The sequence below is a fragment of the Melanostigma gelatinosum genome (genome assembly GCF_949748355.1).
Source record: "Melanostigma gelatinosum genome assembly, chromosome: 15".
Lineage (NCBI taxonomy): Eukaryota > Metazoa > Chordata > Actinopteri > Perciformes > Zoarcidae > Melanostigma > Melanostigma gelatinosum.
In genome coordinates, this window is record NC_136648.1 from 13844552 (window position 1) to 13861384 (window position 16833).

The following is a 16833-nucleotide window of genomic DNA, read 5'->3' on the forward strand; positions in this document are numbered from 1 at the left end:
GGGTATTTAGAGTAGGCTTTGGGCTAGGAGATTGAAACTTATGAGGGGGCATACGTGGGAACAGCCAAACAGGTGTGCAAAGTTTCAAGCAAATCGGATGACTTTGATTTTTCCAAGAGAGGTCCCTTGGTTACCACCTCTGAAAATGACCAAAATCGGGGGAGTGGCGAAGCGCTGACGGGTTCAGCGCTTCGTGCTGCTCGAGGTGGCGACACTCTGACTTATTTTTGTTTTGCCTCTTCGCGATATCTCCGCGAAACAAGCACGCACAGTCTCGCCCGTCACACCTAATTGTAGGTCTCGTTGCCCTCTACACAGCTGTGGAGGTTGATCGGAGATGCGAGCCTGCGTTCGGCCGTACGAGGTCGGCAAAGGGCCGGAATTTCGGGGTTTTACGGGGCCATATCTCCGCGGAAAAAGAACACACAGACGGGACAAGCATGTCCAATTGTCGGCCTTGACATGGGCTAACGGAAGAAATTGACATACAAATAAAACGACACCCACAGCCGAAGTTAGACGTGTTCAAAGTCGGCGTGTGCACCCTCCATACTGAATGCCCAAAATCGGGAGAGTGGCGAAGCGCTGACGGGTATTTAGAGTAGGCTTTGGGCTAGGAGGTTGAAACTTATGAGGGGGCATACGTGGGAACAGCCAAACAGGTGTGCAAAGTTTCAAGCAAATCGGATGACTTTGATTTTTCCAAGAGAGGTCCCTTGGTTACCACCTCTGAAAATGACCAAAATCGGGGGAGTGGCGAAGCGCTGACGGGTTCAGCGCTTCGTGCTGCTCGAGGTGGCGACACTCTGACTTATTTTTGTTTTGCCTCTTCGCGATATCTCCGCGAAACAAGCACGCACAGTCTCGCCCGTCACACCTAATTGTAGGTCTCGTTGCCCTCTACACAGCTGTGGAGGTTGATCGGAGATGCGAGCCTGCGTTCGGCCGTACGAGGTCGGCAAAGGGCCGGAATGTCGGGGTTTTACGGGGCCATATCTCCGCGGAAAAAGAACACACAGACGGGACAAGCATGTCCAATTGTCGGCCTTGACCTGGGCTAACGGAAGAAAGTGACATACAAATAAACCGACACCCACAGCCGAAGTTAGACGTGTTCAAAGTCGGCGTGTGCACCCTCCATACTGAATGCCCAACATCGGGAGAGTGGCGAAGCGCTGACGGGTATTTAGAGTAGGCTTTGGGCTAGGAGGTTGAAACTTATGAGGGGGCATACGTGGGAACAGCCAAACAGGTGTGCAAAGTTTCAAGCAAATCGGATGACTTTGATTTTTCCAAGAGAGGTCCCTTGGTTACCACCTCTGAAAATGACCAAAATCGGGGGAGTGGCGAAGCGCTGACGGGTTCAGCGCTTCGTGCTGCTCGAGGTGGCGACACTCTGACTTATTTTTGTTTTGCCTCTTCGCGATATCTCCGCGAAACAAGCACGCACAGTCTCGCCCGTCACACCTAATTGTAGGTCTCGTTGCCCTCTACACAGCTGTGGAGGTTGATCGGAGATGCGAGCCTGCGTTCGGCCGTACGAGGTCGGCAAAGGGCCGGAATTTCGGGGTTTTACGGGGCCATATCTCCGCGGAAAAAGAACACACAGACGGGACAAGCATGTCCAATTGTCGGCCTTGACATGGGCTAACGGAAGAAATTGACATACAAATAAACCGACACCCACAGCCGAAGTTAGACGTGTTCAAAGTCGGCGTGTGCACCCTCCATACTGAATGCCCAAAATCGGGAGAGTGGCGAAGCGCTGACGGGTATTTAGAGTAGGCTTTGGGCTAGGAGGTTGAAACTTATGAGGGGGCATACGTGGGAACAGCCAAACAGGTGTGCAAAGTTTCAAGCAAATCGGATGACTTTGATTTTTCCAAGAGAGGTCCCTTGGTTACCACCTCTGAAAATGACCAAAATCGGGGGAGTGGCGAAGCGCTGACGGGTTCAGCGCTTCGTGCTGCTCGAGGTGGCGACACTCTGACTTATTTTTGTTTTGCCTCTTCGCGATATCTCCGCGAAACAAGCACGCACAGTCTCGCCCGTCACACCTAATTGTAGGTCTCGTTGCCCTCTACACAGCTGTGGAGGTTGATCGGAGATGCGAGCCTGCGTTCGGCCGTACGAGGTCGGCAAAGGGCCGGAATTTCGGGGTTTTACGGGGCCATATCTCCGCGGAAAAAGAACACACAGACGGGACAAGCATGTCCAATTGTCGGCCTTGACCTGGGCTAACGGAAGAAATTGACATACAAATAAACCGACACCCACAGCCGAAGTTAGACGTGTTCAAAGTCGGCGTGTGCACCCTCCATACTGAATGCCCAACATCGGGAGAGTGGCGAAGCGCTGACGGGTATTTAGAGTAGGCTTTGGGCTAGGAGGTTGAAACTTATGAGGGGGCATACGTGGGAACAGCCAAACAGGTGTGCAAAGTTTCAAGCAAATCGGATGACTTTGATTTTTCCAAGAGAGGTCCCTTGGTTACCACCTCTGAAAATGACCAAAATCGGGGGAGTGGCGAAGCGCTGACGGGTTCAGCGCTTCGTGCTGCTCGAGGTGGCGACACTCTGACTTATTTTTGTTTTGCCTCTTCGCGATATCTCCGCGAAACAAGCACGCACAGTCTCGCCCGTCACACCTAATTGTAGGTCTCGTTGCCCTCTACACAGCTGTGGAGGTTGATCGGAGATGCGAGCCTGCGTTCGGCCGTACGAGGTCGGCAAAGGGCCGGAATTTCGGGGTTTTACGGGGCCATATCTCCGCGGAAAAAGAACACACAGACGGGACAAGCATGTCCAATTGTCGGCCTTGACATGGGCTAACGGAAGAAATTGACATACAAATAAACCGACACCCACAGCCGAAGTTAGACGTGTTCAAAGTCGGCGTGTGCACCCTCCATACTGAATGCCCAAAATCGGGAGAGTGGCGAAGCGCTGACGGGTATTTAGAGTAGGCTTTGGGCTAGGAGGTTGAAACTTATGAGGGGGCATACGTGGGAACAGCCAAACAGGTGTGCAAAGTTTCAAGCAAATCGGATGACTTTGATTTTTCCAAGAGAGGTCCCTTGGTTACCACCTCTGAAAATGACCAAAATCGGGGGAGTGGCGAAGCGCTGACGGGTTCAGCGCTTCGTGCTGCTCGAGGTGGCGACACTCTGACTTATTTTTGTTTTGCCTCTTCGCGATATCTCCGCGAAACAAGCACGCACAGTCTCGCCCGTCACACCTAATTGTAGGTCTCGTTGCCCTCTACACAGCTGTGGAGGTTGATCGGAGATGCGAGCCTGCGTTCGGCCGTACGAGGTCGGCAAAGGGCCGGAATTTCGGGGTTTTACGGGGCCATATCTCCGCGGAAAAAGAACACACAGACGGGACAAGCATGTCCAATTGTCGGCCTTGACCTGGGCTAACGGAAGAAATTGACATACAAATAAACCGACACCCACAGCCGAAGTTAGACGTGTTCAAAGTCGGCGTGTGCACCCTCCATACTGAATGCCCAACATCGGGAGAGTGGCGAAGCGCTGACGGGTATTTAGAGTAGGCTTTGGGCTAGGAGGTTGAAACTTATGAGGGGGCATACGTGGGAACAGCCAAACAGGTGTGCAAAGTTTCAAGCAAATCGGATGACTTTGATTTTTCCAAGAGAGGTCCCTTGGTTACCACCTCTGAAAATGACCAAAATCGGGGGAGTGGCGAAGCGCTGACGGGTTCAGCGCTTCGTGCTGCTCGAGGTGGCGACACTCTGACTTATTTTTGTTTTGCCTCTTCGCGATATCTCCGCGAAACAAGCACGCACAGTCTCGCCCGTCACACCTAATTGTAGGTCTCGTTGCCCTCTACACAGCTGTGGAGGTTGATCGGAGATGCGAGCCTGCGTTCGGCCGTACGAGGTCGGCAAAGGGCCGGAATTTCGGGGTTTTACGGGGCCATATCTCCGCGGAAAAAGAACACACAGACGGGACAAGCATGTCCAATTGTCGGCCTTGACCTGGGCTAACGGAAGAAATTGACATACAAATAAACCGACACCCACAGCCGAAGTTAGACGTGTTCAAAGTCGGCGTGTGCACCCTCCATACTGAATGCCCAAAATCGGGAGAGTGGCGAAGCGCTGACGGGTATTTAGAGTAGGCTTTGGGCTAGGAGGTTGAAACTTATGAGGGGGCATACGTGGGAACAGCCAAACAGGTGTGCAAAGTTTCAAGCAAATCGGATGACTTTGATTTTTCCAAGAGAGGTCCCTTGGTTACCACCTCTGAAAATGACCAAAATCGGGGGAGTGGCGAAGCGCTGACGGGTTCAGCGCTTCGTGCTGCTCGAGGTGGCGACACTCTGACTTATTTTTGTTTTGCCTCTTCGCGATATCTCCGCGAAACAAGCACGCACAGTCTCGCCCGTCACACCTAATTGTAGGTCTCGTTGCCCTCTACACAGCTGTGGAGGTTGATCGGAGATGCGAGCCTGCGTTCGGCCGTACGAGGTCGGCAAAGGGCCGGAATTTCGGGGTTTTACGGGGCCATATCTCCGCGGAAAAAGAACACACAGACGGGACAAGCATGTCCAATTGTCGGCCTTGACCTGGGCTAACGGAAGAAATTGACATACAAATAAACCGACACCCACAGCCGAAGTTAGACGTGTTCAAAGTCGGCGTGTGCACCCTCCATACTGAATGCCCAAAATCGGGAGAGTGGCGAAGCGCTGACGGGTATTTAGAGTAGGCTTTGGGCTAGGAGGTTGAAACTTATGAGGGGGCATACGTGGGAACAGCCAAACAGGTGTGCAAAGTTTCAAGCAAATCGGATGACTTTGATTTTTCCAAGAGAGGTCCCTTGGTTACCACCTCTGAAAATGACCAAAATCGGGGGAGTGGCGAAGCGCTGACGGGTTCAGCGCTTCGTGCTGCTCGAGGTGGCGACACTCTGACTTATTTTTGTTTTGCCTCTTCGCGATATCTCCGCGAAACAAGCACGCACAGTCTCGCCCGTCACACCTAATTGTAGGTCTCGTTGCCCTCTACACAGCTGTGGAGGTTGATCGGAGATGCGAGCCTGCGTTCGGCCGTACGAGGTCGGCAAAGGGCCGGAATTTCGGGGTTTTACGGGGCCATATCTCCGCGGAAAAAGAACACACAGACGGGACAAGCATGTCCAATTGTCGGCCTTGACCTGGGCTAACGGAAGAAATTGACATACAAATAAACCGACACCCACAGCCGAAGTTAGACGTGTTCAAAGTCGGCGTGTGCACCCTCCATACTGAATGCCCAAAATCGGGAGAGTGGCGAAGCGCTGACGGGTATTTAGAGTAGGCTTTGGGCTAGGAGGTTGAAACTTATGAGGGGGCATACGTGGGAACAGCCAAACAGGTGTGCAAAGTTTCAAGCAAATCGGATGACTTTGATTTTTCCAAGAGAGGTCCCTTGGTTACCACCTCTGAAAATGACCAAAATCGGGGGAGTGGCGAAGCGCTGACGGGTTCAGCGCTTCGTGCTGCTCGAGGTGGCGACACTCTGACTTATTTTTGTTTTGCCTCTTCGCGATATCTCCGCGAAACAAGCACGCACAGTCTCGCCCGTCACACCTAATTGTAGGTCTCGTTGCCCTCTACACAGCTGTGGAGGTTGATCGGAGATGCGAGCCTGCGTTCGGCCGTACGAGGTCGGCAAAGGGCCGGAATTTCGGGGTTTTACGGGGCCATATCTCCGCGGAAAAAGAACACACAGACGGGACAAGCATGTCCAATTGTCGGCCTTGACCTGGGCTAACGGAAGAAATTGACATACAAATAAACCGACACCCACAGCCGAAGTTAGACGTGTTCAAAGTCGGCGTGTGCACCCTCCATACTGAATGCCCAAAATCGGGAGAGTGGCGAAGCGCTGACGGGTATTTAGAGTAGGCTTTGGGCTAGGAGGTTGAAACTTATGAGGGGGCATACGTGGGAACAGCCAAACAGGTGTGCAAAGTTTCAAGCAAATCGGATGACTTTGATTTTTCCAAGAGAGGTCCCTTGGTTACCACCTCTGAAAATGACCAAAATCGGGGGAGTGGCGAAGCGCTGACGGGTTCAGCGCTTCGTGCTGCTCGAGGTGGCGACACTCTGACTTATTTTTGTTTTGCCTCTTCGCGATATCTCCGCGAAACAAGCACGCACAGTCTCGCCCGTCACACCTAATTGTAGGTCTCGTTGCCCTCTACACAGCTGTGGAGGTTGATCGGAGATGCGAGCCTGCGTTCGGCCGTACGAGGTCGGCAAAGGGCCGGAATTTCGGGGTTTTACGGGGCCATATCTCCGCGGAAAAAGAACACACAGACGGGACAAGCATGTCCAATTGTCGGCCTTGACCTGGGCTAACGGAAGAAATTGACATACAAATAAACCGACACCCACAGCCGAAGTTAGACGTGTTCAAAGTCGGCGTGTGCACCCTCCATACTGAATGCCCAACATCGGGAGAGTGGCGAAGCGCTGACGGGTATTTAGAGTAGGCTTTGGGCTAGGAGGTTGAAACTTATGAGGGGGCATACGTGGGAACAGCCAAACAGGTGTGCAAAGTTTCAAGCAAATCGGATGACTTTGATTTTTCCAAGAGAGGTCCCTTGGTTACCACCTCTGAAAATGACCAAAATCGGGGGAGTGGCGAAGCGCTGACGGGTTCAGCGCTTCGTGCTGCTCGAGGTGGCGACACTCTGACTTATTTTTGTTTTGCCTCTTCGCGATATCTCCGCGAAACAAGCACGCACAGTCTCGCCCGTCACACCTAATTGTAGGTCTCGTTGCCCTCTACACAGCTGTGGAGGTTGATCGGAGATGCGAGCCTGCGTTCGGCCGTACGAGGTCGGCAAAGGGCCGGAATTTCGGGGTTTTACGGGGCCATATCTCCGCGGAAAAAGAACACACAGACGGGACAAGCATGTCCAATTGTCGGCCTTGACCTGGGCTAACGGAAGAAATTGACATACAAATAAACCGACACCCACAGCCGAAGTTAGACGTGTTCAAAGTCGGCGTGTGCACCCTCCATACTGAATGCCCAAAATCGGGAGAGTGGCGAAGCGCTGACGGGTATTTAGAGTAGGCTTTGGGCTAGGAGGTTGAAACTTATGAGGGGGCATACGTGGGAACAGCCAAACAGGTGTGCAAAGTTTCAAGCAAATCGGATGACTTTGATTTTTCCAAGAGAGGTCCCTTGGTTACCACCTCTGAAAATGACCAAAATCGGGGGAGTGGCGAAGCGCTGACGGGTTCAGCGCTTCGTGCTGCTCGAGGTGGCGACACTCTGACTTATTTTTGTTTTGCCTCTTCGCGATATCTCCGCGAAACAAGCACGCACAGTCTCGCCCGTCACACCTAATTGTAGGTCTCGTTGCCCTCTACACAGCTGTGGAGGTTGATCGGAGATGCGAGCCTGCGTTCGGCCGTACGAGGTCGGCAAAGGGCCGGAATTTCGGGGTTTTACGGGGCCATATCTCCGCGGAAAAAGAACACACAGACGGGACAAGCATGTCCAATTGTCGGCCTTGACCTGGGCTAACGGAAGAAATTGACATACAAATAAACCGACACCCACAGCCGAAGTTAGACGTGTTCAAAGTCGGCGTGTGCACCCTCCATACTGAATGCCCAAAATCGGGAGAGTGGCGAAGCGCTGACGGGTATTTAGAGTAGGCTTTGGGCTAGGAGGTTGAAACTTATGAGGGGGCATACGTGGGAACAGCCAAACAGGTGTGCAAAGTTTCAAGCAAATCGGATGACTTTGATTTTTCCAAGAGAGGTCCCTTGGTTACCACCTCTGAAAATGACCAAAATCGGGGGAGTGGCGAAGCGCTGACGGGTTCAGCGCTTCGTGCTGCTCGAGGTGGCGACACTCTGACTTATTTTTGTTTTGCCTCTTCGCGATATCTCCGCGAAACAAGCACGCACAGTCTCGCCCGTCACACCTAATTGTAGGTCTCGTTGCCCTCTACACAGCTGTGGAGGTTGATCGGAGATGCGAGCCTGCGTTCGGCCGTACGAGGTCGGCAAAGGGCCGGAATTTCGGGGTTTTACGGGGCCATATCTCCGCGGAAAAAGAACACACAGACGGGACAAGCATGTCCAATTGTCGGCCTTGACCTGGGCTAACGGAAGAAATTGACATACAAATAAACCGACACCCACAGCCGAAGTTAGACGTGTTCAAAGTCGGCGTGTGCACCCTCCATACTGAATGCCCAAAATCGGGAGAGTGGCGAAGCGCTGACGGGTATTTAGAGTAGGCTTTGGGCTAGGAGGTTGAAACTTATGAGGGGGCATACGTGGGAACAGCCAAACAGGTGTGCAAAGTTTCAAGCAAATCGGATGACTTTGATTTTTCCAAGAGAGGTCCCTTGGTTACCACCTCTGAAAATGACCAAAATCGGGGGAGTGGCGAAGCGCTGACGGGTTCAGCGCTTCGTGCTGCTCGAGGTGGCGACACTCTGACTTATTTTTGTTTTGCCTCTTCGCGATATCTCCGCGAAACAAGCACGCACAGTCTCGCCCGTCACACCTAATTGTAGGTCTCGTTGCCCTCTACACAGCTGTGGAGGTTGATCGGAGATGCGAGCCTGCGTTCGGCCGTACGAGGTCGGCAAAGGGCCGGAATTTCGGGGTTTTACGGGGCCATATCTCCGCGGAAAAAGAACACACAGACGGGACAAGCATGTCCAATTGTCGGCCTTGACCTGGGCTAACGGAAGAAATTGACATACAAATAAACCGACACCCACAGCCGAAGTTAGACGTGTTCAAAGTCGGCGTGTGCACCCTCCATACTGAATGCCCAAAATCGGGAGAGTGGCGAAGCGCTGACGGGTATTTAGAGTAGGCTTTGGGCTAGGAGGTTGAAACTTATGAGGGGGCATACGTGGGAACAGCCAAACAGGTGTGCAAAGTTTCAAGCAAATCGGATGACTTTGATTTTTCCAAGAGAGGTCCCTTGGTTACCACCTCTGAAAATGACCAAAATCGGGGGAGTGGCGAAGCGCTGACGGGTTCAGCGCTTCGTGCTGCTCGAGGTGGCGACACTCTGACTTATTTTTGTTTTGCCTCTTCGCGATATCTCCGCGAAACAAGCACGCACAGTCTCGCCCGTCACACCTAATTGTAGGTCTCGTTGCCCTCTACACAGCTGTGGAGGTTGATCGGAGATGCGAGCCTGCGTTCGGCCGTACGAGGTCGGCAAAGGGCCGGAATTTCGGGGTTTTACGGGGCCATATCTCCGCGGAAAAAGAACACACAGACGGGACAAGCATGTCCAATTGTCGGCCTTGACCTGGGCTAACGGAAGAAATTGACATACAAATAAACCGACACCCACAGCCGAAGTTAGACGTGTTCAAAGTCGGCGTGTGCACCCTCCATACTGAATGCCCAAAATCGGGAGAGTGGCGAAGCGCTGACGGGTATTTAGAGTAGGCTTTGGGCTAGGAGGTTGAAACTTATGAGGGGGCATACGTGGGAACAGCCAAACAGGTGTGCAAAGTTTCAAGCAAATCGGATGACTTTGATTTTTCCAAGAGAGGTCCCTTGGTTACCACCTCTGAAAATGACCAAAATCGGGGGAGTGGCGAAGCGCTGACGGGTTCAGCGCTTCGTGCTGCTCGAGGTGGCGACACTCTGACTTATTTTTGTTTTGCCTCTTCGCGATATCTCCGCGAAACAAGCACGCACAGTCTCGCCCGTCACACCTAATTGTAGGTCTCGTTGCCCTCTACACAGCTGTGGAGGTTGATCGGAGATGCGAGCCTGCGTTCGGCCGTACGAGGTCGGCAAAGGGCCGGAATTTCGGGGTTTTACGGGGCCATATCTCCGCGGAAAAAGAACACACAGACGGGACAAGCATGTCCAATTGTCGGCCTTGACCTGGGCTAACGGAAGAAATTGACATACAAATAAACCGACACCCACAGCCGAAGTTAGACGTGTTCAAAGTCGGCGTGTGCACCCTCCATACTGAATGCCCAAAATCGGGAGAGTGGCGAAGCGCTGACGGGTATTTAGAGTAGGCTTTGGGCTAGGAGGTTGAAACTTATGAGGGGGCATACGTGGGAACAGCCAAACAGGTGTGCAAAGTTTCAAGCAAATCGGATGACTTTGATTTTTCCAAGAGAGGTCCCTTGGTTACCACCTCTGAAAATGACCAAAATCGGGGGAGTGGCGAAGCGCTGACGGGTTCAGCGCTTCGTGCTGCTCGAGGTGGCGACACTCTGACTTATTTTTGTTTTGCCTCTTCGCGATATCTCCGCGAAACAAGCACGCACAGTCTCGCCCGTCACACCTAATTGTAGGTCTCGTTGCCCTCTACACAGCTGTGGAGGTTGATCGGAGATGCGAGCCTGCGTTCGGCCGTACGAGGTCGGCAAAGGGCCGGAATTTCGGGGTTTTACGGGGCCATATCTCCGCGGAAAAAGAACACACAGACGGGACAAGCATGTCCAATTGTCGGCCTTGACATGGGCTAACGGAAGAAATTGACATACAAATAAACCGACACCCACAGCCGAAGTTAGACGTGTTCAAAGTCGGCGTGTGCACCCTCCATACTGAATGCCCAAAATCGGGAGAGTGGCGAAGCGCTGACGGGTATTTAGAGTAGGCTTTGGGCTAGGAGGTTGAAACTTATGAGGGGGCATACGTGGGAACAGCCAAACAGGTGTGCAAAGTTTCAAGCAAATCGGATGACTTTGATTTTTCCAAGAGAGGTCCCTTGGTTACCACCTCTGAAAATGACCAAAATCGGGGGAGTGGCGAAGCGCTGACGGGTTCAGCGCTTCGTGCTGCTCGAGGTGGCGACACTCTGACTTATTTTTGTTTTGCCTCTTCGCGATATCTCCGCGAAACAAGCACGCACAGTCTCGCCCGTCACACCTAATTGTAGGTCTCGTTGCCCTCTACACAGCTGTGGAGGTTGATCGGAGATGCGAGCCTGCGTTCGGCCGTACGAGGTCGGCAAAGGGCCGGAATTTCGGGGTTTTACGGGGCCATATCTCCGCGGAAAAAGAACACACAGACGGGACAAGCATGTCCAATTGTCGGCCTTGACCTGGGCTAACGGAAGAAATTGACATACAAATAAACCGACACCCACAGCCGAAGTTAGACGTGTTCAAAGTCGGCGTGTGCACCCTCCATACTGAATGCCCAAAATCGGGAGAGTGGCGAAGCGCTGACGGGTATTTAGAGTAGGCTTTGGGCTAGGAGGTTGAAACTTATGAGGGGGCATACGTGGGAACAGCCAAACAGGTGTGCAAAGTTTCAAGCAAATCGGATGACTTTGATTTTTCCAAGAGAGGTCCCTTGGTTACCACCTCTGAAAATGACCAAAATCGGGGGAGTGGCGAAGCGCTGACGGGTTCAGCGCTTCGTGCTGCTCGAGGTGGCGACACTCTGACTTATTTTTGTTTTGCCTCTTCGCGATATCTCCGCGAAACAAGCACGCACAGTCTCGCCCGTCACACCTAATTGTAGGTCTCGTTGCCCTCTACACAGCTGTGGAGGTTGATCGGAGATGCGAGCCTGCGTTCGGCCGTACGAGGTCGGCAAAGGGCCGGAATTTCGGGGTTTTACGGGGCCATATCTCCGCGGAAAAAGAACACACAGACGGGACAAGCATGTCCAATTGTCGGCCTTGACCTGGGCTAACGGAAGAAATTGACATACAAATAAACCGACACCCACAGCCGAAGTTAGACGTGTTCAAAGTCGGCGTGTGCACCCTCCATACTGAATGCCCAAAATCGGGAGAGTGGCGAAGCGCTGACGGGTATTTAGAGTAGGCTTTGGGCTAGGAGGTTGAAACTTATGAGGGGGCATACGTGGGAACAGCCAAACAGGTGTGCAAAGTTTCAAGCAAATCGGATGACTTTGATTTTTCCAAGAGAGGTCCCTTGGTTACCACCTCTGAAAATGACCAAAATCGGGGGAGTGGCGAAGCGCTGACGGGTTCAGCGCTTCGTGCTGCTCGAGGTGGCGACACTCTGACTTATTTTTGTTTTGCCTCTTCGCGATATCTCCGCGAAACAAGCACGCACAGTCTCGCCCGTCACACCTAATTGTAGGTCTCGTTGCCCTCTACACAGCTGTGGAGGTTGATCGGAGATGCGAGCCTGCGTTCGGCCGTACGAGGTCGGCAAAGGGCCGGAATTTCGGGGTTTTACGGGGCCATATCTCCGCGGAAAAAGAACACACAGACGGGACAAGCATGTCCAATTGTCGGCCTTGACCTGGGCTAACGGAAGAAATTGACATACAAATAAACCGACACCCACAGCCGAAGTTAGACGTGTTCAAAGTCGGCGTGTGCACCCTCCATACTGAATGCCCAAAATCGGGAGAGTGGCGAAGCGCTGACGGGTATTTAGAGTAGGCTTTGGGCTAGGAGGTTGAAACTTATGAGGGGGCATACGTGGGAACAGCCAAACAGGTGTGCAAAGTTTCAAGCAAATCGGATGACTTTGATTTTTCCAAGAGAGGTCCCTTGGTTACCACCTCTGAAAATGACCAAAATCGGGGGAGTGGCGAAGCGCTGACGGGTTCAGCGCTTCGTGCTGCTCGAGGTGGCGACACTCTGACTTATTTTTGTTTTGCCTCTTCGCGATATCTCCGCGAAACAAGCACGCACAGTCTCGCCCGTCACACCTAATTGTAGGTCTCGTTGCCCTCTACACAGCTGTGGAGGTTGATCGGAGATGCGAGCCTGCGTTCGGCCGTACGAGGTCGGCAAAGGGCCGGAATTTCGGGGTTTTACGGGGCCATATCTCCGCGGAAAAAGAACACACAGACGGGACAAGCATGTCCAATTGTCGGCCTTGACCTGGGCTAACGGAAGAAATTGACATACAAATAAACCGACACCCACAGCCGAAGTTAGACGTGTTCAAAGTCGGCGTGTGCACCCTCCATACTGAATGCCCAAAATCGGGAGAGTGGCGAAGCGCTGACGGGTATTTAGAGTAGGCTTTGGGCTAGGAGGTTGAAACTTATGAGGGGGCATACGTGGGAACAGCCAAACAGGTGTGCAAAGTTTCAAGCAAATCGGATGACTTTGATTTTTCCAAGAGAGGTCCCTTGGTTACCACCTCTGAAAATGACCAAAATCGGGGGAGTGGCGAAGCGCTGACGGGTTCAGCGCTTCGTGCTGCTCGAGGTGGCGACACTCTGACTTATTTTTGTTTTGCCTCTTCGCGATATCTCCGCGAAACAAGCACGCACAGTCTCGCCCGTCACACCTAATTGTAGGTCTCGTTGCCCTCTACACAGCTGTGGAGGTTGATCGGAGATGCGAGCCTGCGTTCGGCCGTACGAGGTCGGCAAAGGGCCGGAATTTCGGGGTTTTACGGGGCCATATCTCCGCGGAAAAAGAACACACAGACGGGACAAGCATGTCCAATTGTCGGCCTTGACATGGGCTAACGGAAGAAATTGACATACAAATAAACCGACACCCACAGCCGAAGTTAGACGTGTTCAAAGTCGGCGTGTGCACCCTCCATACTGAATGCCCAAAATCGGGAGAGTGGCGAAGCGCTGACGGGTATTTAGAGTAGGCTTTGGGCTAGGAGGTTGAAACTTATGAGGGGGCATACGTGGGAACAGCCAAACAGGTGTGCAAAGTTTCAAGCAAATCGGATGACTTTGATTTTTCCAAGAGAGGTCCCTTGGTTACCACCTCTGAAAATGACCAAAATCGGGGGAGTGGCGAAGCGCTGACGGGTTCAGCGCTTCGTGCTGCTCGAGGTGGCGACACTCTGACTTATTTTTGTTTTGCCTCTTCGCGATATCTCCGCGAAACAAGCACGCACAGTCTCGCCCGTCACACCTAATTGTAGGTCTCGTTGCCCTCTACACAGCTGTGGAGGTTGATCGGAGATGCGAGCCTGCGTTCGGCCGTACGAGGTCGGCAAAGGGCCGGAATTTCGGGGTTTTACGGGGCCATATCTCCGCGGAAAAAGAACACACAGACGGGACAAGCATGTCCAATTGTCGGCCTTGACCTGGGCTAACGGAAGAAATTGACATACAAATAAACCGACACCCACAGCCGAAGTTAGACGTGTTCAAAGTCGGCGTATGGACCCTCGATACTTTGTCTTTGTAAAAGGGCCGTTCCGACTACATTTGATGGGGCTCTCATGTAGGCCGGATGTCCCTCAATTAGTGCCATTTGGGAGCTTATCCTTATGTCTCAGAAAGGGACATTTCACCTACAATTGAGTGGGGTCTCGTTTAGTCCAAAAATCCCAACCCGATCGGCCCTTCTGTTCCCAGTCCTCCCAAACAATATCTAGAGTAGGCTCTGGGCTAGGAGGCTGAAACTTATGAGGGGGCATACGTGGGAACAGCCAAACAGGTGTGCAAAGTTTCAACCAAATCGGATGACTTTGATTTTTGGGCAAATTCACTTTGCCTGAGAAACCAAAATTTCACAATTTGAGGGGCTAGCCCCACCAAACTTGGTGTGTGTGTTCATATGAAGCCACAGACCCAGTGTACCAAATCTGGTGGCTGTAGGACATTTAGATCCAATTGCACCATATATGGTGACGAAAAAGGGCCGTCCCGACTACATATGATAGGGCTCTCATGTAGGCTGCATGTCCCTCAAATCCAAGCCTGAATGGCATAAAGTGTCCCTACAGGCTTTGGGGAACCCCGGGACCATTAGTGCATTAGGGACTATGTACAATTTTTTTTAAAGTGAAAAAAAGTGAATTGTAATTGTGGTTGAAAATTCGCTGATGCCAGTTCACACTTCAGGTCCGTCTGCTCTGCTTCTTTGTCCGTGCAGTGCCCCGAGCAGGTGGTCGGCGGTATCTATGGCGTGTTGAACAGGAAACGAGGTCATGTGTTTGAGGAATCCCAAGTGATTGGCACTCCCATGTTTGTGGTGAAAGCCTACCTGCCTGTCAACGAGTCCTTTGGTGAGTTGTGAAATAATTAATTAATTGAATGCATCGGTCTTAGTTATTTCTGCTCTTTTTAAAACATTAGTATTTATCTGTGTTTCTTTGCCTCCAGGGTTCACAGCTGACCTGCGCAGCAACACTGGAGGCCAGGCCTTCCCTCAGTGTGTGTTTGACCACTGGCAGATTCTTCAGGGAGACCCCAGCGACTCCACCACCAGACCCTTCCAGGTTGTCGCTGAAATTAGGAAACGCAAAGGTCTGAAAGAGGGCATACCTGCTCTCGACAACTACTTGGACAAATTGTAGACATTGAGCCTGGATTCTAAAATACCAAATCAATCTCTAAACCCCTAACCCCATGGGCACTTTAAACATTTTGCACAGGCTTAAAGATACATCGCACAAGTTGTTTCGACTTTGAGTCCGGAGCAGAAGCAAAGCTTTAACCTTTTGTTGTAGGCTAGTGGAAGCAGTGATGCTTTCTTCATTTCACAGCTACAGTACACCCCAAGTGCCTAGGGCGAGGGTTTTGGGGAACAATTGGATAGCAGTTGTATTCCTTGTTTCTTCTATTCCTCCACATCACCCCCCCACCCCCCCACCCCACCACCCCACCCCCCCACTCCACCTCTCATCTGCCAGGATGGGCCTGTACAGTGCACTGTGATACTGCATATATAAAGGCCAGATTAAACCATGGAAACCACAATAAAGTGTTACAGAAGTCAAACTTCCTGGATTGGACCTTTATTCAGTGGATGTAATTAATAAAAACATTCAACTCATGACATTGTGACTCTCGAAATACTTCTGTCATTTGTTATTCTGTTATTTCTGTCGTGGACTTAATTTGGTAAATAGTTTCTTTGCTTTTGGCAGTGAATTAAATGAGATCAATACCATTCTGACGTTTATATGGTCAGTACAGCCTGAGGCTATAGCAGCAGCCAGTTAACCTGGCGTCGCACAAAGACTGAAAACAGAGAAACCTTCTAAGTCTTCCTAGAAACTAAAAGTTTCTATGCAGAGTTAAGAAATATAATATGTTTGGGTTAAAACACAAAACATGAAAAATAAGCATTCAACATTCTTGTACTTATCTTGCTGACAAAAAAGGTTTTTCAATAGAAAATAGGCAGTACGCCTGCAAATGAGTGAATCACTTTTAATGTCTTTATTTGATTATCTTGTTTAAAGTTTTATTTCATTGATTCGTATTCTTGATATTTATTTTCACAAATTACTTCAACACTGAACTCCCCCATACCATTTAGTTCAGGGTTGTACTTTCATTCAATAAAATAAAAACATTTTAAAAAGTCCCAAACAAACCCATCACGTAGTGAGCGGCGATGGACAGAGTTTCCCTGTTTCTAGACGTTATGCTAAGAGAACATAACCAGTTGATCGGTTTAGTCTCGGCTTATATATTTATTTAGATTCTTTATATTTTCTTTCACCCAACATTAACGGTTTATTTCGACCTGTGTGTTACATTGAAAGATGTATCCATTATCGGACAACAGGGCCATAGTTCAGATTATCTCTGTTAGTTGGCTAGCTCCAGATTGTTATTTTTCCCCCGAGTCCCAGGTCAATATCATGTTCTCCAGACGCTCAACTGCCCGCAGATGGTTGTTGAACAAAAGGCATATTCTGACCCAGTGGCGGCTGGTGGAAAACGTTCTAGGTAGGGCTGTGCCACATCCAATCAATTTCAGCAAACATTAAATCGTAAATAACACTTAAACAAACCATCGTATTTTTGTCCCCCTCACAAGCAATTCAGTATAATATATATCATATAATAATATTTTGTATAACATAATATATATATCATAATAATACTCACTATAATATAAAACACACAGACATATATATTTATATAA

General features: G+C 50.9%; 1 protein-coding gene across 1 annotated transcript in view; it reads left to right on the top strand.

Annotated features, from left to right (window-relative positions):
* LOC306789820 (elongation factor 2-like) overlaps positions 1-15522 on the top strand; it is a gene marked incomplete at its 5' end in the record, with an annotated part of 41201 nt that extends 25679 nt beyond the window's left edge. Inside the window, 2 exons of the mRNA XM_079285888.1 lie at positions 14827-14959; positions 15057-15522. Coding sequence (XP_079142014.1) covers positions 14827-14959; positions 15057-15250 — 327 coding nt within the window. The 3' untranslated portion in view covers positions 15251-15522. The remainder of the gene's footprint in view (positions 1-14826; positions 14960-15056) is intronic.
* Positions 15523-16833: the final 1311 nt, after the last annotated feature.